Genomic DNA, 23,380 nt, shown 5'->3' with positions numbered 1-23,380 from the left:
ATTTTCATATAAGAGTTTTTTTTAATGTTTATTTCTATATATGGTTAGTAGCTGGTTCCCTCCAAAACAATCACATAGCAATATTCTGAAAGGCATGATCATCTTCCAGGTCATTCTCGAAGCAGCACTGAGAAGAGGTCCCTTATTCATGACCTTGTACTATATAAAAGGCAATCCATAATTAATAATGCTTAATCTATTACCTCTATTACCATTATTCATGGTCCCCCTTTACATTGGTCAGTATTGGTCTATAGAAATGAGCTCAATTCTCTTAAATTTCACAATGCATGTTTTGCTCTTTAATTCTTATTTATCAGAACCTAGGGTAGTTGACCTCATTTTGGAAATCAATGTGCAAATATTTATATTTTGCCTTTTTCTTTTCATGAGACATCATAGGATTTTAAAAATCAAATATAAAAGTTAAACTATTAAAAAATGCAACCTGTGGGATCATAACCCATAGAAAAACAAGACAAAACACAGAAAAATCAAAGACAAGAAAAGGTTATGGAAAATAAACCCCCCTTGACAAATGAAAGACTTTTTTTTCAATCCTTCATCAAACTCTTGTGGACAATTAATATTTCAAGCTCTATATGAAGAAAGAAGATGGAATTTGACCTATAAATGTCTGAAACACACCTTATTCATTTATGATCTACTAATAACAAACATATATTCAGATAACAAGCACATTATTGTTCATGAAAGAACCCCACATTAAAGGGTGATTTTCAGTCCAAGTAAATACAGAAAAGCTGCCAAAACCATCTGTTTGACTCCCGATGATCTCATTTGTTTTCATCAAACAATATCGAGTTTTTTCAAATTAGATTAATCTTCTGCCCAGTTGTTAGGCTATTTGGATAAAAATGCATAACTATTATTAGCATAAAAATAATCTCAAAAGCACACTGAAATACTTGCCCGAGAGAAATTAGTTATATTTACTTACTTTTTCGTTTTAAAGAATATTCTGGCTTCATAAAAGCTAAGGACAATTTGGTAAGCAGCACTATTCTATAAATACCTGGCCCATGGATTCATAAATAATTGCTAAATTAATGAATGAATGGAATATATGAGCAATGCAATTAAAGAAAACAGGAACACAAATGCATGCACACACAAAACCTTTCTAAGTGTGCGTTTGAACTATGACTTTTCACATTTCTATCCTCAAGCAGATATTCTCTCCTACCATTGCCTTTTTAAAATCAGCATTTTTTCCAGAGGAAAATAAGTAAAAGTCATGATAGGATTCTGATATATTTTTGTGTGACCCCTCTACTCCTCCTCAAACAATCAACAAACAAACAAAAACTTATCACAGATTTGTTTTAAATCAGATTTGTTTAATTCAAGGAAGCCTAGAAACTGGTACCTTCACAAGTTTCCCAGGTGATTTCGAGTGGCAGGCAATGACTAAGACCTATGTCTTGCCTTTGTGTGTGCCAGAACCTTCACCCGGGAGCCTTCTGCAGAGCAGCCCTTTTTGAATGTGATTACCTTTCACTTGTTCATATAAACACATTGCTTTTCTGGAAAGCCTTCCCAGGCACATCCCTGATTCCGTGCCTGCTAGCTATCCTCCTTCCCTTCTGATACGGTTTGGCTGTGTTCCTATCCAAATCTTATCTTGAATTGTAATGCCCATAATCCTCACATGTCATGGGAGGGACCCAGTGGGACGTAATTGAATCATGGGGGTGGTTTCCCCCATGCTGTTCTCATGATAGTAAGTTCTCACAAGACCTGATGGTTTTATAAGTGTCTGGCATTTCCCCTGCTGGCTCTCATTCTCTCTCCTACTGCCCTGTGAAGAGGTGCTTTCTGCCATGATTGTAAGTTTCCTGAGGCCTCCCTAGCCATGTTGTCAACTAAACCTCTTTTCTTATAAGATACCCAGTCTTGGGTATTTCCTTATAGCAATGTGGGAATGGACTAAAACGCCTTCCCTCTGCACTCAGGCATGCTTTCCCTAGAGAACTTTCCAACCAGATGGTACTTCTCTGTGTCCCCTTAATGAAGCAAGCTCCTTGAGGATATGGTCACCCTCTGCTTGATCCTGGGTCACTAATGCCTTGGAAATGAATGACTGAACTTCTCCAGGCCCTCATTTTCCTATAAAATAAGATAGAAATCATATCACTGTTGTGATGACTTAGTGGTAAGCATAAACCAGCTAACTTGGTATCTAGCAATGGGGAACATAAGTCCTTCTGGTACTTCCATGAAGATAACAGATGGAGGTAAAGGTCTTAAAATCAACCAGATAATTATACCTCACAATCTGCAGCGCTTCAACAATACTACATGGACAGGCAGATGGCTGCCACAGTTTTCATGAGCCTCAGGATGAGAGCTCTTGGTAGACAAAAGCAGTAACACTGGTCAGGCACGGTGGCTCCCAGCATTTTGGGAAGCCGAGGTGGGTGGATCACCTAAGATCAGGAGTTCAAGACCAGCCTGGCCAACATGGCGAAACCCTGTCTCTACTAAAAATACAAAAAAAATTAGCCTGCTTGGTGGCGGGCACCTATAATCCCAGCTGTTTGGGAGGCTGAGGCAAGAGAATCACTTGAACCCAGGAGTTGAAGGTTGCAGTGAGCCAAGATTGCACCACTGCACTCCAACCTAGGTGACAGAGTGGGACTCTGTCTCAAAAAAAAAAAAAAAAAAAAAAAAAAAAAAGGCCGGGTGCAGTGGCTCACGCCTGTAATCCCAGCACTTTGGGAGGCCGAGGCAGGCAGTCAGGAGATCAAGACCATCCTGGCTAATGCGGTGAAACCCCGTCTCTACTAAAAATACAAAAAATAAGCTGGGGCGTGTTGGCTGGCGCCTGTAGTCCAGCTACTCGGGAGGCTGAGGCAGGAGAATGGCATGAACCCAGGAGGTGGAGCTTGCAGTGAGCCGAGATCGCGCCACTGCACTCCAGCCTGGGCGACAGAGTGAGACTCCATCTCAAAAAAAAAAAAAAAAAGAATAAAAACAGTAACACTTTCTATCACACTAGAAGGTGATCAACATATAAAATTATGTTTTCCTGCAGGAACAATGTCATCTCTGAGGAGCTGTATTCTTTTTTTTTTTTTTTTTTTTTTTTTTGAGATGGAGTCTGGCTCTGTCGCCCAGGCTGGAGTGCAGTGGCGCGATCTCGGCTCACTGCAAGCTCCGCCTCCCGGGTTCCCGCCATTCTCCTGCCTCAGCCTCCCAAGTAGCTGGGACTAGGCGCCGCCACCACACCCGGCTAGTTTTTTTTTGTATTTTTAGTAGAGACGGGGTTTCACCGTTTTAGCCAGGATGGTCTCGATTTCCTGACCTTGTGATCCGCCCGCCTCGGCCTCCCAAAGTGCTGGGATTACAGGCGTGAGCCACCGCGCCCGGCCGAGGAACTGTATTCTGATCGGCATCCTGGCCTTAAAGAATAGGAACTACCCGTGAAGACCCATCAAGAATAGGTATAGTAGTAAAGACCAACTTACAATACATATAAACTTCTGTAATTATTTAAAGGAATAAAATGGCATTCCACATAATTATAAATAACTATGCACATTAATTACAGAAGTAGCTCACACAGATAAAGTACACATAGAATAAACTATAAATAGAACCTTAACTATAGAGTAATTTGAGGAATTTTAAATAAACCAAATTTCTTAAGAGACTAACCAAGAAAAAAATGAGATGATAACATGACTTCTTCTCTCATACTTTCCCTGTATTAGAAGTTTCAAAACTAACAAAAATAATAATAATTTCTGAGCTATTTCAAAAGTTTCTAATGCAGAATATGTTTTATGATTAGGATGACAAAAATGATAACAATAATATTTCTCATTGAGAAAATCATTCTTAGGCTGGGCACTGTGGCTCATACCTGTAATCCCAGCACTTTGGGAGGCCAATGCAGGAGGATCACTTGAGGCCAGGAGTTGGAAATGAGCCTGGCCAACACAGTGAAACCTCATCTCTACTAAAAATACAAAAAAAAAAAAAAATGCCAGGCATTGTGGCACACACCTGTAATCCCAGCTACTTGGGAGACTGAGGCATGAGAATCACTTGGACCCAGGAGACAGAGGTTGCAGTGAGCCGAGATCACACTACTGCACTCCAGCCTGGGTGACAGAGAGAGACCTGTCTCAAAAATAATAATAATTAATTAATTTAAAAATAAATAAAAATAGAAGAAAAAAATCATTCTTCAAAATAAGAGGCCAGTAAAACATTCCCCACATTTTTCATCTGGCCTATATTCTAAATTTAGTCCATTCTATCACTGAAGTTCTGCAATACTGGACCAAATTCTGCGATAACACTACCATTTAAGTGTTAACTTATTGACAACTGTCAGTGCTTTCTACACTTTATTGTAGAAAACACAACAGCAATTGATGGCGCTCAGTTAGGCTCTTTAAACAGAGCTTGATACCACTTCTCACCAAACCACCAAAAGGGAGAGGAACATATCCCCAGTAATATGGGGAAATCCAGAGCAGGAGAGAACTGGGTCAGGAGTGTGAATGTGCGGTCTGAAGTGGGGGAATTCGCTAGATGGAATGGAAATCAGGGAAGGCAAGGATATCCAAACAGGTCTAAATTTTGCCACGTGTGATGCCAGCTTTCCCTCCTAAAGTCTATCATCTTTTATGGAGAAAGGGCTTAAAAACTCTCAGGGAAGAGGGAAAGAGAATAGCCTTGTCTTTTTTGGAGCCGTTTAGTAAAAATGTCCATCGTAGTTTGACACATGCACACCTTTTCTCTCAACCCTGTGATTTCTAGGTCTCTGTCCTTAAGGAACAGACACACATGGGCCTGACAGGAATGACAAGCTGGTTCCCTGCAGCTTTGCAAAAACTCAAAATCTAAATGGCTATCAATAGGGAGGTGTTAGATGAATTACTCTGTATCTATACTATGAAATCCATACAAGAATTGAAAAAGCATGAACTGGCCTGGGAAAGTTTCTAAGTCACATTGCTGTTGATTTTGGGGGTTTTTGTTCTTTTGTTTGGGTTTTTTTTTTTTTTTTTTTCTGGCCAAAGCAAACTGCAAAAGACCATTTCTTTCCAGTTATGTAAAACTAAGAGTACACAGACAAAATTACATATACACGTAATAAACTGAAAAAGGTCCGGAAAACACACAATAAATCGATAACAGTTGTTATTTCTGAGCAAAGTGGGTTTCACAGGCTCAAAAAGAACTTCTTTCTCCTTTCTTGTTTAACTTTTTTAGTACAATAATATATTAATGTAGTGTTTAATTAAATTTAAAACTAAACATAATTGTGCCGAGGAAGGAAAGGAGAATGAGAGAGAAGTCAGAAGGGAAAAAGAAAAGAAAGTTCCAACAAATCGTGGGAGGACGTGAGCCAGTTCTTGGGGTTCAAGTCCCCCCACTCCCATTTACTTACACAATCAAAGAACTGGGAAAGACTTCCGATAAGCATTCCCCAGCACTTCAACATCAGAGTGATGTTTTCTTGGTCATTATCTGCTGTTTTCCTTTATTTCTTTTTTAATCATTCTAGTGATTTTCAAAATAGGAAAAGCGCAAAGGGTCAAAGAGAAAACATGGTCTCCCACTACAAAAGGTAAAGAGATTTTTCATGCCTACATGGTCTTAAGCTTGATTTTTCTCAAGAATGTTGACCATGACAGGTAATGACTATCAGCCTCTAAAAGCTGTGGGATATGGTTCTCATTTCTCCATTAGGAAGGCCGACCCTCTCTCTTTTTTTCCGTTGTTTGTCCGGTAGCTGTGGTCCTCAAGCCTGTCTGCATAAGGGTCTCAGTGGAAACTTAAAAATACTACAGTCAGGGGCCCAGGCTGGGTGCTGCTGATACAGCAGGCCTGCAAGCCTAATGGTGAGACCACCTGGGTCTGTCTCCCATCTCTGTCACTTACTAGCTGTGTGACATTGGGAAAGTCACTAAGGCTCTCAGTGTCACCATTTTTCCATCTATAAAATGGGGCTGACCTTGTGAGGATTCAGTGCCTGCCTCTAAGTAAGTACCACCAGGAGTACTACCTGCTGCTGTTTTGATGAAGAGGATGATCATTTTGCTGACCTGGCAAGCCCCAGGAATCTGCATTCTAACTGCTGCTTCTGTGATCCATTACATTTTGAGAAACACTGTTTATACACATTCCCTCAGGTAAAAGGAAGAACAAACAGGAAACAACATTCAAGGGTAACTTGCAGCATCTAGTAAGCTTTCACTATTGGTCATCCACTAACAATACTAGATTTCACCTTCCCATATGCTTGCCGATAGAGCCACGCCCCGCACCCGTTCTGCCTGGCACCCACTGCACTATGTTAGGTACAAGCTGTGTGCACCTCCTCAAGAGGCCTGACCACACAGCCTGGTGAGCAGCTTTAAAAACTGCAAAAGGTAGTACCTCTGAATGCAGATACCGTTCAAAATACGGAGAATTCAGTCTATCAGCACTCCCGTTACAATGTGTTAAATCAAGGGTGCCCAACCCTGGGCCACGAACTCCTACTGGTCTGTAGCTTGTAAGGAACTGAGCCACACAGCAGGAGGTGAGAAGAGGGCAAATGAACGAAGCTTCATCTGTATTTACAGCTGCTCCCCATCACTCACATTACCGCCTGAGCTCTGCCTTCCGTCAGATCAGCTGCAGCATTAGATTCTCATGAAGTACAACCCCTACTGTGAACTGCACATGCGAGTCATCTAAGTGTGCACTCTATGAGAATCTAAAGTCTGATGATCTGTCACTGTCTCCCATCACCCCTAGATAGGACCATCTACTTACAAGAAAACAAGCTCAGGGCTCTCAGTGATTCCACATTATGGCGAGTTAGATAATTATATTACACATGACAATATAATAATAATAGAAATAAAGTGTGAAATAAATGTAATGCATTTGAATCATCCCCAAACCATCCCCCCACCCCGGTCCATGGAAAAATGGTCTTCCATGAAACAGGTGCCTGCGCCAAAAAGGTTGGGAACCACTGTATTAAATGATCTGATAAACAAGTCTCCAGTTCTTTGCTAAGGAGACTCCATTGCGTATTACGTTACATATATATAACATAAACATATATTTATTTATATTAAAATTATTATATTTTTATTTCTAACATACATAAATTATATTATATATAAATATATAATATAAATTATATAATATATACATTATATTCAAATATGTAATATATAAATTATATTATATACAAATATATATTATATATAAAGTATATTATATATAATATATTATAAATATATAATATAAATTATATTATATATAAATTATATTATATAGAGTATATTAAATTATATATAAATATATAATATATATAAATTCATGGACCCTGAGGCAATCATGCCTAGACATGATTTAGTTATAAAGTATTATCAGCAAACTTCTGCATTACTATGATTCCTCGCTAAACCACTCTCATTGAGCAAGAACAGTCAAAAGCTTCAGCATGAGCATGCAGGCTCTTGTTAGAGGACTTATCAGAAATGCAGCTGCTACTGCTGTCTCAGAATTTCTGCTACCCACTTATTTGTTTTTGTTTTCCCCTATATGAATGCAGAATGCAAAAGAGTTACAGAGAAGTTTACTGGGATTCCTTGGGAGGCCAAACCCAGGTTGGGTTAACACTCAGATCTGAGGGGCCTTGGGAATGTCCTCCCAAGGGTCTCCCTCCAGTCCTTATTCCTTTACTACACAAGGCTCTTTGGTTTTCGCTTCTTGCCTTTATTCACATTCAAAGCTAAAACCCAAGGTACAACCTAACTGCCCAAAGATATGGTCAGAAATGACCAAATGAACTTTGGTACACTCTTACAACAGAATCTTATGCATCTATTAAGGATAATACGTCCAAATAACAGAGATGTTATGCCCTAATGTTTAAGTAGGAAAAAATATAAATAATCCAATATGAGTAGTAAAATATCAATCCTGTAAATACTTTTACATGGGAAAATACGGAAATAAATAAATGATAACAATTGTTATTTCTGGATGGTGAGATTATATTTTTTTCCCGCTTTTCCACAGTTTAGACTATTTTTTGAGGCTTCTCCTATAAGCATAAGTTGCAATTCCAAAAAAAAAAAAACTTCACCAAAATACTGGGAGTCTCCAGTATTTAAGAGTGAACAGGACTGTGTCCCTTAAAACCCTTGAGACAAGCACTGTATTATGAGGTAGAAAGAGAGAAAACAAAGGGTGCATATTAACATCCACTCTAAGGCCCCTGAAAAGTCAGACTCACTGTATTAGTTCATTTTCACACTGCTACATAGAACTGCCCAAGACTGGGTAATTTTTAAAGGAAAGAGGTTTAATTGACTCATAGCTCAGCATGGCTGGAGAGGCCTCAGGAAACTTACAATCATGGCAAAAGGTGAAGGGGAAGCAAGGTACCTGCTTCACAAGGTGGCAGGAAGGAGAAGTGCCAAGCAAAGGGGGAAAAGCCCCTTATAAAACCATCAGGTCTTGTGAATGGCATGAGAACAGCATAGGGGAAAACCACCCCCATGATTCAATTACCTCCACCTGGTCTCCTCCCTTGACATATGGGGATTACGGGGATTACAATTCAAGAAGAGATTTGGGTGGGGACACAAAGCCAAACCCTATCACCCATTCAGAAGTCCCTCTCATGAAGGTCCACCTTAGGGCAGGGCAGGATTCTTGACCCCCCCCCCCAAATGCCTTGGAATTTCCATCAGAAAGAGAACTCAGGACACTGTACTCGCTGGCCTATCCTTGGGTCCAGTTTGGTTAGAAGAGGCTTATCTTAAGCTCAAAAAGAATGTTCAGGAAATGTGTTTGTCTTGGGTATCTCTTTCCTTTGAAATATTAAGATATGACGAGGAAAGGGTGGTGATAAAGGAACTGGCAGGTCAAGAAGGAAAGAAGGCTACACACTACAGCATGAAAAAGCTCCCCTCTGCACGACCAATCGTGGAGAAGCAAACCGAAAGCCTGTCAAGCATGCGAAGGGCACCAGTTATACTTCCATTACCTGAGAGATGTTGACATGCAGTACGGTGAATGCATCTTTCCATGTTAGTCCCTCCAACACAATTGTCCTCATTCTTTGTTTTTTGTTTTTGTTTTTTGAGATGGAGTCTTGCTTTGTCACCCAGACTGGAGTGCAGTGGTGCAATCTTGGCACACTGGAACCTCTGCCTCCTGCATTCAAGTGATTCTCCTGCTTCAGCCTCCCCAGTAGCTGGGATTACAGGCACCCACCACCACCCCTGGCTTTTATATTTTTAGTAGGGATGGGGTTTCATCATGTTGGCCAGGCTGGTCTTGAACTCCTGACCTAAAGTAATCTGCCTACCTCAGCCTCCCAAAGTGCTGAGATTACAGGTATGAGTCACCATGCCCAACCTGCTGTCCTCACTTAACAAATGAGGTGATGAGATCAAGAGAGGATCCATGTCTCCCTCTGCTCACATGGAAATGTGGTGGATGAGTTTCCCGAGGCTTAAGACAATAGGCATTGATTGTCTCACAGTTCTGGAGACCATAAGTCTAAGATCAAGGTGTCAGCAGGGCATGCTCCCTCCGAAGGCACTTGGGAAGAATCACTCCTTGCCGTTGCTAGACCCTGGCGGCCCTGGGTGATCCTAGGCTGGTGGCAGCATCACGCCAGCTTCTGCCACTCTTTGTGCATCACATTGGATTTGGGGCCACCCAAATTCAGTATGACTTCATCTTAATTAACTATACCTGCAAAGGGCCTAGTTCCAAACAAGGTCACATTCTGAGCTTCCACGTAGACGTGAAATTTGGGAAACATTCTGCCAGCCAGTACACTTGGATTGGGACTCGGCAGGGTGACTCCAGAGCCCACACCCGAACACTGGGCTAATGCTGCCTCCTGCGTGGCCCCACACTGTGAAGCCCTGTTGACGTATAGACGGTGTGAAATCCCCAGGGAGCTGACGATCTACATGAAACCGCAGAGAGGGAAAATCACACCACTGCGGTATCCATGTGGGCTTCTGGACGCCATGGAAATCTAAAGGGGATCGTGGCAGATAAGGGCTGGGCACCTTGAGCACAGGCAGCACCCGGACAGGTTGGGAAAAAGACCCACACTAAGGCCACAAGAGAGGTGAGAGCAGGAACAGCACATTCCTGACGGAGCATGGGGCTGGAGGGCGATGGAAAATGAGGCTGGATTAAGGAGACGTTAGAGATGCTTCCAAGACAGGTGGAGAGACTTAGATCTAATTTGGAAGGAAAGGAAAATTTTAATGAGGACCAAAATGATAAAATACAGGCATAAAGACTTCTCCAGGAGAGGTGGGCAGGGTGAGTGTGGAGCCTGGAAAAACTGAGTGTTGAAACTTGTTGACAAAATATGCTCATGTGCGTGTGTACAAATATGCAGGGGCATGGTGGTTGCCTCTTCGCTACAACATTTTAACAACCTGCCTTAGAAAATAAACCAAATATGCAGATGCTCACATACTTTCATCCCTCCTCCAGGAGAGTCCCCTTCCTCCCAGCCCCAGACACACACATACACACAAACACACACACGCACACACACCCTACTTCTCCTCCCCATCCATGTGCACCCCAGCCAAGAACTGAGTGAAAAGAAAGGTGAGAGAAAGAGAAATAAAAATGCCTGAAGCAGCAGCCAGGAGAGAAGACGGCCAAGACATCAATCACCTTTGCACTGTTCACAACAGGCTCCCCTCTGCTTGACGGCCAGGGCACAGTCTCGGGACAGCACGGGGCACTTCTCTCTCTTACATGTCACTTCCTTGTTCTAGGCAAAAAGAGACACGAGACATTTGAAATAAATATCAAACAGAATTCCCCAAATCCTAACACACCACGGAGGTTTTCACAGCCCCCCTCTTATCTTGCCTTCACTTGGCAAGAAAACGCTGTGAGAGCAAATAGGATTTTGCTGTCTCTGAAACAGAAACGCCCATCCAGGAACACATGACTTTAGAGATCAGAGTCAGATGAGAGGAGATGAAAAGTTCCTTCTTTAAAAAGCCAGCTTCACCTAGATAACCAATTGCCAAGGGAGAAGTTCTCTCCCGCTCCTTCAGATTCTAAGGTTTCTTTTTAGTACACACTGCAGAAATGATAATATTTGTGTAAACCATATTTTGCCTGTTGGGCTACCTGGGCCAGGACTGCATTGTGAGAACAAAAATATTTTCACATGGCCGTCCAACAATCCTTAATAGTAGAGTGCATTAAAATGCAGCAATCTAAAGTTCCAACTCAAATAATGACAAAGTTGAGTATTGGATTGGCTTGGTAAAAGAAAAAATAATATTCTCCATGCCAAGCAGAGACACGGACATCAGTGCTTTATAGCTGTGGGACAGCTGCGTTATATTAGCACTTATGCTAATGAACGTGTGGTGAACATTTGCATCTTTGGTTTTTTCCTGAAAGGTTAGCTGTTAAAATGTTTTAAAGAAGATACAAACGTGATGGATATGCCTGTTTATATATGGATTGTATGCACCTGAACCAAAAATACTGTCTCAAAGAATTCAACAAAATGTGAGATTTACCAAGTGGCGACCACATGCTAGGTGCCGTGGCTTTCATTCTCACTAAAATTCTGTGAGGTCAGTATCATTATCCCCATTTTGCAAACAAGAAAACTGCTGCTCAGAGAAGGCAGCTGACTTTTCCAAGATTACCCAGCTTTCCAGTGGGAGGGATGGAACTCGAGATGAAGACATAAATGTGTGCACACCTATGCCCTTCCCTGGATGACAGCAAGCACTACCAGTGCCTCATTTGGGGGCAGGTTGGAGAGGAACAACTGGCCGGCTCTGCTCACCTTGAAGTGAACCTAGAACTCTCTTTGAATATGTATTAATAAAGAAGAAATCCAAACTCAGCCCTGACAACAAATTTGAGAAGATTCTCAGGTGTACCCAGTACGCCTCCATGTCACGAGACTAAGAAGATCTCACCATTTCTTGCTCAGAACCAAGGAGACACATGCGAGCCTGCAGGAGTGTGTGTGTGCATGTGCATATGCATAAGTGCCTGCGAGCTTGTGTGTGTGTACGTGTATGTTTGCGTGCGTGTGTGTGTGTGTGTGTGTGTGTGTGTGTGTGTCTGTGTTGGAGTTTGGGAACCCAAGCAAAGCTCATGCACCACAGTCCAACCCCAAGGCAGTTCCAAAATAAAACGTGTCACCTTCTATGCTGCCCTGAAATTTCCTGGGAGTTCCAGAGCGTAAGATGCTCCCAGGGTCTAATTCTAAAATAAATCCAGGTTGCCATCCCCTCTCCTTTCAAAGATGAGAACGTCTGTGAGTGTCAGAACCCCACTCCCTCCGACTCACAGTCCCAACTGCCTGAGAGTGAGTTCTACGGGGGAGGATTGGGCCTTGCCTTGCCCGCAGCTGTTTCCACATCAGTCCTGTTATTTCCCTGCCCTCGTGGCTTTTGCAAGGGGAACTGAGGCATAGAAATAATGAGCCACAACCGGCGTTGCTCAAACTTGTCCGCTGAATGGCACACATAGAAAACGATGCTCATTTCAGCTAAGGAATGCTGGGATGAATGTGGTGAATGTTCCTGAAACTGTCCCAGGACTTGTCCAACACCCAGAGAAAGGACATCAATCCACAGCCACCTGCACCCCACACCTGCAGGGGCTGCTGCTGCTGCTTTGTTTTCTCATTTACTGGTTGTCCTTACGATGGGAGGGTGACCTGAGTCATCCAGTCTCTCTCTCTCTCTCTCTCTCTCTCTCTCTCTCTCTCTCTCTCTTTCTCTCTTTCCTTTTTTGGGATCTGTTATATGGTACATGCTCTCAAGGGACTGACCTCATTTACTCCTAAAATCCTGTGAGACAGTGACCCTCATCCTTAGCTGCACATTAGAACCCCCTGTGGGATTCTTAACAAAGACTGCCGTGGTTTCCCACCCCCTGCAGCTCAGATCTGGTTAATCTAAGGACCAGGCATGGGTATTTGTTCAAGCTCCCAGGTAATTCCAGTGTTCAGCTAGGGCTGAGAACCACTGCTGTCAGGGGAGAGTATTTCTGTGGCTGCCGGGGCTGAGCCGGGATACGGAGCTGTCCACAGTCCCTTTGTGAACAGCAGACCTATAATCTGAAGCCAAGCATGCTGGCCCCACGCTCCCCAGAACTCCTTCCCTCACCCCCTCTTCTCCATGACAATGGTGGCATCAAGGCTAACTCTAAGGCACGGCCCTTAGATTGATTTTTATAATTTTTGCTTAAACTACAAAGGTCAAACAATGTTATGGTCACCCTTCAAATTAAAGAGACATTTTTTTAAAAAAATTAATAATCTCCCCCAACTCCCACCAAAGTCATCAAGGATAACCACCAGGTATGTATGCTGCTCGGCGTTGTCGACAGACACTTCGTTTTGAAAAGCGTAGTTCTTGCAAGCTATATTTTATCCCGACTCTCCTACCCCAGGAAAATTGTGAAAGAAACTTCATTAACAGAGCTTCTGCTACCAGGACTTTATGGCTTTATGCATTCAGCAAACCTGGCTGCAGCCTTAGCCAAGGGCCACTCCCAAGCGCATCTCCTTTCTGAAGGGAAGAATCTTCAGATACAGACAGTTCAAAGCTCTCAGGGCAGTCAAAGTGAAGACACAATCTGGGATCTGATAAATAGGAAGGCACACACTCACTTAAATATAGGAACTCTTTGCTGACTTAGAAACCTGGGAGCCAGTCAAAATCCATAATAGGATCCCAAGATTCATAATAAATAGCTTGTAATTACAGTCCAGCACAAAAGTTATTCCAACCAGATGGTTTGTAGATTCACATCTGGCTTTTTTTTTTTTTTTTTTTTTTTGGTACACACACATAGAACAAGTCTAAACCTTAGCTGTAGATTTAGTGGGATTTTCCCCCTCTTATTCCACTGGGAGTTTTTAAATATTCTATCAACGGTCACATTGGTACGGAACTGCCATATCTGATCACTGCCCTGGTGTCTGATTGGTGTGAATGTGGAGTATGTCTTTGGAATCCCAGGCCTTCCAAGAAGAAAATTTAAAAGCTCAGGGAATTGCTGGTGAGAGCCTGATTCCTCCATTTCCTTAATTGAGTCCAGCAGCTACAGAGTAAATTCAAACACAGGTTAATTAAGACCACTCCATTCGCTTTCCCAATTTTGCCAAGAGACAAAAACACTTGTCCTCGAGCCAGTAACTCTGGTGAGAAGTGACACACGCAAAGCCATGCCTTCAGGACTGCCTCACCCCTGGGCTGCCTCATCCCCACATGCACTACGTGTCACCACTGTGACTCGAGGTCAGGGCTCATTCCGTTCACATCTTCATTCAAGAAACATTTTCTAATACGGGCTCACACTTACTGAACTCGTTCTCTGCGTGTTCAGGCTCTGTGCTAAGAATCTTACGTGCATTTTTTTCACCAAAAATTCCTCATGATGGCCATCTTACAGAGGAGGGATCAAGGTTAGGAAATTTGCCCAGGGTCACCCAAGAGACAGATCTGGAATACAAATAGAGGTCTGTCATTTAAATGCCACACTTTGCTACTTCCCAGGCATTCAGGATGCAGAAGAGAACAAAATAATGTTCCTGCCCTCAGGCTGCAGGGGAGATTGGTGCCTTCCTGGTGGCTCCAGACAGGAACTGTCTTAACTAGAGGAGAGCAACTCCAGGGGCCTGTGTCATGGCCAACCACGGGAAGGTTTGCAGACACCAGCTGTTTGCTGGTAACAAAGAAAGTTGTTCCAATTTGGATAGCAACAGGGATGAGACTATCATGCCTCTGAAAGCCAGACTGGCATCCTCAAACACTTTTCCCCAAATCCCAGCTTGGGTTTGAGTCTCTCCGAATCTAAACAAGAGAAATGGTGGCAAAAATACACTCAAGGAAAAGGTCGGAATACTCTTAAAAAAAAAAAAAAAAAAACCCTAACCAATGAATAAGAGCAATAAACCCCACCGCATCTTTCATTCTCAGTCTCCCGTGAGTCCCTCTTTCTAAGGTTGCCAGCCAGCGGTCTACCTGTTGTCAAAAGTGTCTGTCTGCATTACTGCCTCCTTTAAGGAAGATAGTTAACCGATTCTCTAACATTGATCAAATACATCAAAACCCAAAACGTAGCCTCTGGAGGCACATTAAATGAAGTGCCAACATGAAAAACTAAAAGGGGGGCATAGGGAGTAAAACATTTTTTAAAAATCAACATGACTGGCAACAAAGCTCTATAAGGATGTGAGCCAAACCACAGCTCCTGCCGCAAGCCAAGTTCAAACAGGATTCCGGCAGTCAGCTTGCTGTGTCTGAGATCTGCCACGAGATGGCAGCACAGAGTGCCCGGTCTCAGGAATTGCAGCCCTGAGACCGCCAGCGCCGCCTTGGGAGTATTTCCCAGTGTCTGGTGGGGAGGGACATGAACTTTCCCATGAGCATAGGGCGGAGGTGTAGAGAGAAGATAGCAGAGCACCGCCGTGAAATGTTCCTGTGTGCTTTCCTCGACCAGAAAAACACGCTTTTGAGATGCTTCTGTTCTATTCCAAGCCCCAATGTCTTGAACGTATTTTTTTTTCAAAGATTCTTCCAGAACCAATCCTATTATGGAATACGAAAAGTATTCTTTGACCTTTCATTTATAATAAAAAATAATCAAAATCTGAAGAGGAAAATACAGCAGCTAGTATGATGAGGGTAGTGGAGGGAGACGTGTCTGCTGGCAGATCCTTTATTTTTAGACTATGAAACACCATCACAAATCTCTCGAAATAAGAGTGCAAATGAAAAGACCTCGTGCCTGCCTGCTGATCGTCCATTTGGTCAGCCATGCTGTGAAGGTGGCAGATCCACACAAGACCCTTCCCCTAGATGATGGCATTATTTTCCCTCCATCCCTGTCTCTGATGACAGCAAAGCCTGCCTGGGAAGCAAACAGCTGTCATTTGGCAAACTAGCAAATTCAAAGTGACAGATCCTTTTTCAGGAAACCAAGAAGGCTGTGAGGTTGTGGTATTTTTTTCTGCCCGAGTGAACAATACTCAATATGTCAATGAAGCACATGGGCCAGGAAGCGGCAGAGTCCCGTTATTCCATCGTGGTAGTCTTTTTTGGGGAAGAGCTTACAGATTTTGCTACCTTCAAGAATTCTCCACCAAAATACAAATATCCCTGGGGATAGACCCACATTCATCCCAAATTGCCAATTTCTTGGGATAGATGCCCCACCCTGGCGACTCTGAGAGGAAAAGTTGCTTAGCAATGGAGGCTTCAAAGCTGAAAAACAAAGCCTTGGCACACGTATCACTATACTCAGTGGTGCGGGAGAGAGGCAGAAATCATGCGGCAAGGTTCCTAGTCTCCAGAAACCTACAAGCTCTTGGGGAAAATAAGACAACAGACATCAGCAGATCACACAAACACTACGGTGTGACTTCTGGCACAGTGAGAAGCACGAAAGAGAACTTCACCTTGATTCAAAAGCCATCATCGTTGCTGAGCACAAATAGGACACCTTGATGCTTACTCAAATTTTTATTATCAGAGAACTTACACAATGGTGTTCCATGTGGAGAGTCTCAAGATGGCTCAAATAGGAATTTGTTGTTAGGAATATGGATGTCTTGTTTCAAGTGTCCCAAGGAGGAGGGAGCAGGGGAAGCTGATCCCACATCAGCGTGTATATTCTCATTGGAATTTCTAGTCTCTCTATGTATGAAGTCAAAGAGATCAACTTCCCTTGAAGTATCCCCATTGTAACCCAATTCCAGATCTCAAAGAGTCAAAGGAAAATTTTTAGCACTTTTGAACACAGGTCACGATTTCTCCCAGGCAATATTATACCACTTCTCATAAACAGAAGAATAATACTTCAGGTTTACATAGCACTTTTCTTCTAAAGATCTCTGTAGACATTATTTCATTAATCCTCACAGGTTTATTAAGATTTGCAGATGGAGAAATGGCACACAATGAGGCTGTCTCAGATCCCTCAAAGAGGCAGCTAGCAGTGAACCCAGGAACAGAACCCAATTCCCAGCCTGGCTTATGGGACCAGCTGGGAAGGTTAGTTTGTAAGGCGCACAGCACTAAAATGTACAGGAGTGTCATATCCAAATTAGGTTAGCTCCAATAAGCTGTTGAGATTTTAGAAATAGACTAGTATGTAAGTTAAGCTAGTCTGCAGATTTTCTGGACAGGCCACCTGGTACGAGGTAACCTATGAAAGGTGCCATGGAAGGAAGGGATTACCCAGGACTTGGGCAAGCAGACCAGACTTAAAGCCTTCAAGGTTCTAGAATGAAGAGATGGAAACAAAAGCTGAAAAAAGAAGTGTGTTGGCAGCAACCAAAGACCCAAAGGGGCCAGATTTCATTGCTTTTCTTTGAGACAGGGTCTTGCTCCATCACCCAGGTTGGAATGCAGTGGCACAATCATGGCTCACTGCAGCCTCAACCTCCCAAAGTCAAATGATCTCCCATCTCAGCCTCCAGAAGTAGCTGGGACTACAGGAATGCAACACCACTCCTGGCTAATTTATTTTTATTTTTATTTATTTGTAGAGACAAGGCCTCACTATGTTTCCCAGTCTGGTCTCAAACTCCTGGGTTCAAGCGATCCTCCACCTCAGCCTCCCAAAGTGCTGGGATTATAGCTGTGAGCCACTGCACCCAGTGAGATTTCACTGTTTATCAGCAGTTCTGATCATTGGAAATGGTAAAATGAAGTGATGACCTCTCTAGAACATTCGGTCAGGGGAAATCCTGAGCAAGTGAGCATGAACTCACAGAGGAGAGAATGCAAGCTTGTACCTGCTCCAGCCTGTCCCCTTTGGACAAAATCTGTTCTCAGTCTCTCGGAAAATAATAATGGAGCATGGGTAGGGGGGCCCTGAGATAGCCCAGTGGTTGCCAATGGCAGTATTAAAATTGATTGATAATTTATTACTTTAATTAAGCTTTTGCTTGTTCATTCTTCATTACTGTTAGTAAAATTGACTTCCTTATAACTCTTACATAGAAATATCTGGAAGAAAAAAATAAAAGGCAGTTTGGTCAGCCACAAACCGTAAGTGTACAAGTCCAAGGCTCTGGGTCATGTCTCTCAACTCAACAGAACTTGGGAAAAAAATAGAAAGAAAACATGAAGAAATCCATTTCTAAGATGAAGAACATGAAGCTGAAAGGGAAAAGGACCCAAACTCCCCAGATGAAATAAGTGGTTTCCCCCAAGACTTCTTTCCCAACTGAGTTTAGTCCAAGAGATGGGAGGTGTCAACTGTAGCCTTTGCACAATATACCTCACGCCTTTAACATAAAGTGGCATTTCCAGACCTTTCTGCAACCCCAACCTCCACTGCTTTTGCAAATCCCTTCCATAGTCAGGGCCACAAACAAAGCTGATCCATCTCTAACCAAACAATGAAGTAACATACTGTTTTCCAGGCAGGTTGCTGAACTATTAAGAAGAATAACACCTGACATTTATAGAAAATCTATTATATGCCCCTCCATGCTGAATATGTTTTGTGTATTTTGTCATTTAACCCTTGCAAACAAGCCTGAAGAAGGTACTGATTTACCTCCCACCCCATCTTACAGGTAAGTAAACTGAGGCACGGAGAGGTTAAATGGCTCACCCAGGTTTACATAGCTGGCCAGGGCAGAGATTCAAACCCAGGACTCTGATATCAAATCCTATGATTTCATCACTATGCTATACAGCTTCATTTAGAGGCTGAGTGAGCCACCTTCCCCTTGCAGCTAAGAATTTAAATGTTTGCCTTTGTTAAGCACCCCATTCTCAGACCTTTATAAACCTTGGTGCTTTACGGTTGCATTTTGAACACACAAGTAAAAATAGTGCCTTTTAGGAAAGACAGATTAAGTCTCTGACTTAAAAACTCAAAACAAGTCCCAGTCTCTGAGTGCCTGGTCCTTTGCAAGGCTGACCAAAACCTGGACCCGAACCTGCCCAGTTCTCTCATTTCTTCTTTGATTTGAGCAGAAGGGTGTACTCTCCTGGGAGACTTGCAGCATCTCACGGCCGTAATTTTGGAGACTTAATGTTAAACTGTCTTGCAAGAACATCACGCAATTCATTGCGCTCCATCTGGGAGTGTTATTCTTTTTCCCTCCCGTCTAGGCTCAACGAGTCTTTACCCCAGAGACCCAGGCCCTGGCAAAACCGCCTCCTCCAGCCCAGCTCACAGTGCAAACCCCGAACAAAGCTGCCCTTGAAGCCCAGCCATTTAAAAAGACTTTATGAAGCCCACTGGGGCCCCCCGATTATTTTGCAACAAGTCATATCCCATGAAGAAATTCACTTCTCTGCAACACAAAACAGAGGGAGATTAAAGAAAAAGGCAGGGGGGTGGAGGAAAGAAGTAAGACCCCCTGCGGTTCTGTCTGGCCAGAATCGTGTCTTTTAGTACCCATATCCCCTACAAAGACGATGTTCTGATGATATATGGCCCTAATACATCACTAAATGACAGTGTTCTCCTGATCCCATACCTTGAAAATATGACACGTGCCAGCAGAGGCAATGGGGGATTAATAAGGAGGCCCTTTTGATATTTATGTTACCTAACATTTCCATTTTTTTAATGGGTTTTAGTTTGTTGGAGGGATTGTTTTGGGTACTATTCTGTTTAAGGGTTTAGGTCTGGCTCTTTTTTTTTTTTTTTTTTTTTTTTTGGCTTTTTCAAGAAACTCACAGAACAAAGAAACACAGTCCATTAGAGTGTCCCGGCTGCTCAAGTAGAAGTCTGATTTAAAACAGGGCAGTGTCAAACGGCTCCTCATTCTGTTTAATCATATTTTGAAATAGAACCAAAACATTAGGGATGGCAGAACACAAAAAAACAACCACCAAATAAAAATAGTAGCCCAAAAGAGAGTAGCACTGCCTGCTTTTTATTTAGGTTGCACGTCGTATAAGCAAAGGGTCTGCTGGCAACAGCACATTCGTGTAACAGGAATGGAGGGAACACACAGAGCCAGGGATCGAGCCCCACGGGCCCTGCCACAGACGCAGCTCTGCCACCGTGCTCAGTTCCCAAGAGCAAACCAAAAAACCAACAGGGAGGTGGCATCTCACTCTGCCAGGTGTGTGAACCGAGAGGGATCATGGTGGCATCCTGCCTTTGTTTGGCCCAAATGCCTCAGTCAACCCTTCTCTCTTCCTAACAGAAGGGACTCCAACAGCTGGGATGTGGGATGGGGTGGGTGCTGCAGAGAACACTTCCAAAAAACTCCTGGGAAGAATTTGCAGGCCAGGGGTGAGGGAGAAGGAAGCCCTGCAAAGCAGTGCGGCTTTACACGCAGGAGGCCCGGCTGCCTCTTCAACACCTCTGGTTATTTTACACTGCTGGGCGCCCTTCAGCACATGACGAATAATAAATCTGCTTCTTCCTCTGCCCAAAAGGAAAACAGAAGAGAAAGGGGCGATGAAATTCTATGAATACTTTTATACCTTTCTGGTGAGTTCTTTTGAAGTAGGTAGAAGATGACAAACCACATTTTCGGGGTCCAACTCCAAGTACCTGTAGGATCCGGGGCTCAGAAGGCATTAGTGGGGCTTTCCAGTCCCAGAGGGACAGTGCAGAATCTTCTGGCCAGGTTGGTGGGGGTTTTGGAGAGAGTGGGGAGTGGGAGTAAAGAGTTTAAAAGTGGTAATAAAATTAGGTAACTCCATAGGAAAGCGTGAGACCTGACATTAAAGAAGGTGATAGCTGGAGATATTATTTTGACAGCCCCTTTCTTGACTTACTGCAATATAGGAAGTTGGGCTGTCTGGTATCAAAAGACAGATGACTCAATGGGCCTTTTAAATATGCACAGAAGGCCGGGCGTGGTAGCTCATGCCTGTACTCCCAGCACTTTGGGAGGCCGAGGAAGGCGGATCACAAGGTCAGGAGTTCGAGACCATCCTGGCTAACACGGTGAAACCCCGTCTTTACCAAAAGTACAAAAAATTAGCCGGGCGTGGTGGCGGGTGCCTGTAGTCCCAGCTACTAGGGAGGCTGAAGCAGGAGAATGGCGTGAATCTGGGAGGCGGAGCTTGCAGTGAGCCGAGATGGCGCCACTACACTCCAGCCTGGAAGACAGAGTGAGACTCCGTCTCAAAAAAACAAACAAAAAAAAATTAAATGTGCACAGAAATGACTCTGTCAAGGGTAGAAGAAGAGTGAGCACGTACAAAACACAGAAACCAAATGTCTTAGATTCCCTTGGCAATTGGTGGTGGCAAAACCACTTCTTTGTGAGGCCAGCCCTGGAAGGTTGTCACTCTTGTCACAAGTCAGCACATGTCTCCTTCCTGGATCACGTACCTACAGTGAACCCACCAGGTCCTCAGGTGTCCCTCATTCCTGTGGGTCAACAACAAGCCACAGAGCCAATGAAACAGATTTTTCATGGATTGCCCCGTGAAAGCCCGCGTGCTGTTAGGAGTTACAAAAATATTTGATGTTGACAAGTAAATGGAGCTGACATCCATGGGAATAGGCAGGGCGGAGGAGCCGCTCACAGCCCATCTGTCATTTTGACAAAGTAACTTTCTGGTCACCAGTGAGACACTCTTAAAGACATCTGCACAATTGACCCCGACCACCGGCAATCACAGAGCCTTTCAAAGGTACCCCAGGGACGAAAAGCCAATCAGCTTTAGAGCTGGATCCTGTAGTCCTCCCTCCGGGTAACAGTAAGAACAGGGTGACACCTCAGTTGCTGGAAAGATCTCTGCTCCCAGGTTGTATTTATATTGGTGCCAACTACAGAGGTTGTCCAGTTAGCCCAAGTAACATCAGGTAGGGAAGCAAGAGAATAGGAGCTCTCTAGCTGGCTAGAAGTTTGCAGAACTGAATATGTCAGCCTCGGACAGCATCCCCCATATGAAGGCAATTCTGTGAGCTAAGGTTTGTCTGACTCATTCACGAAGGCCATTAGCACTGTGTTCTCTTCACCAAAGCTTTCCCAAGGGTCACATGCAGATGTCAGAAGAACATTGGAGAAGCCACAGATTTATTTCCTTGGTTTAGAATGTAATTTTAATCCACTAGTGTCCATTTGCAAACTCATTAAACCATCAAAGAAAGCCAGATTTGCAAATAATCCCTTTCTGAGATTAAGGTGTTATAAAGAAACGAGAGTGGTCAATTACACACAAAACATTATCAACATAAACGTTGCTGAAGGGATTCACAGCATGTGCCCATTTTTAAAAGGAAAATATCAACCATAATTAGAATCCTTAATCATTAATTTTAACAAGCGTTCCATCAAAAAACAGCTTCCAGAAGCTTTCACATATCTAAAATAAGGCAAAAGTATCTGCAGAAAAACAAATGGCTATTAGAAACATGTGGCATTGGGGCTATAAACTTGGATTTTTCTGCAGGTTAATCACTGCAGATTTCAGATCTATCTGACCAAAAATCCACAAATCTGTTTAACTAATATTTTTGAGCCCCTGCGGCAGGCCAGGCACTATGCCAGGTTTTGATGGGAACAGAAAATATGAATCAGACACATCTTCTGCCCTAGAAGAGCTTACAATCCAAGAGGGAGAGAGACTAAAGCATAAACACAGCACAGGCACCTCCCATGTTGCAACACGAGGGGCAAGAAGTGCCGGTTACCAGCTCAGAGAAGCTCAGAAGTGAGGCGGGAACAGTTAGTTTTGACCAAATTCCACTGCCACAAACTCCTAAAAATCATCCAAAGTCTCTTGGTTCTTTAGACACTACGTGGCCCACTGAAATGAGCCTTTACAAAGTTATGTTATACAATTATCTCACTGAGACAGAATTTGACCTACATCTGTCAGCATTTTGGAACTGACAATTCACAAATGAATCTTCTTCTATGATGACATTCCAGTGCACTCCAAGTGAAGTGTAGCAACCTCACTTGGTATTTTTGAGTAGAACAGTTTGTTTCACATATATCACAGGAAAATAAGGGGTGCTTATCTTGTGCCATGATTTTCTTGCTCTATGAAACTGTAATATTTAACATACTTTGCTAGTCTTTCATCTATGTTTTAGGTAAAATATAAAACATAACATACTGGAATTTAACTTACATTCTAAAACCAATAATTACCACGCTGCCAAGTCCACCATGAGTGGTAATATCTATTTTTCAAAAACGGTTTTCTATAGGAAAGAATTTTATTCTAGAATGATGTTGCTCATTGCACAGTTTGTTATGATAGCATTAGTGCTCATTGGAGACAACTTTTCATCTTTCAGTGGATTTGTTTAGTTTTCGCACCATCAAACATGATACCCACAATAATGTAAGCTACAAAAAGGGCAAGTCATCGTGACAGAAGAAGCAAAGTTTGGAGTAGAAAAA

At 43.0% G+C, this 23,380-nt stretch overlaps 1 protein-coding gene across 2 annotated transcripts in view; it reads right to left on the bottom strand.

Moving 5' to 3' along the window:
- The window catches only part of LOC105475843 (BMP binding endothelial regulator), a 246,167-nt gene that overhangs the window by 203,092 nt on the left and 19,695 nt on the right, over nt 1-23,380 (bottom strand). For both annotated transcript variants that reach the window (XM_011731390.3, XM_011731391.3), the window contains exon 3: nt 10,708-10,807. In XM_011731390.3, coding sequence (XP_011729692.1) covers nt 10,708-10,807 — 100 coding nt within the window. The remainder of the gene's footprint in view (nt 1-10,707; nt 10,808-23,380) is intronic.

The sequence above is a fragment of the Macaca nemestrina genome, chromosome 4 (assembly GCF_043159975.1).
Source record: "Macaca nemestrina isolate mMacNem1 chromosome 4, mMacNem.hap1, whole genome shotgun sequence".
Lineage (NCBI taxonomy): Eukaryota > Metazoa > Chordata > Mammalia > Primates > Cercopithecidae > Macaca > Macaca nemestrina.
The sequence above is the reverse complement of the archived record's forward strand: the minus strand, read 5'-3'. Positions and strand labels throughout refer to the sequence as shown.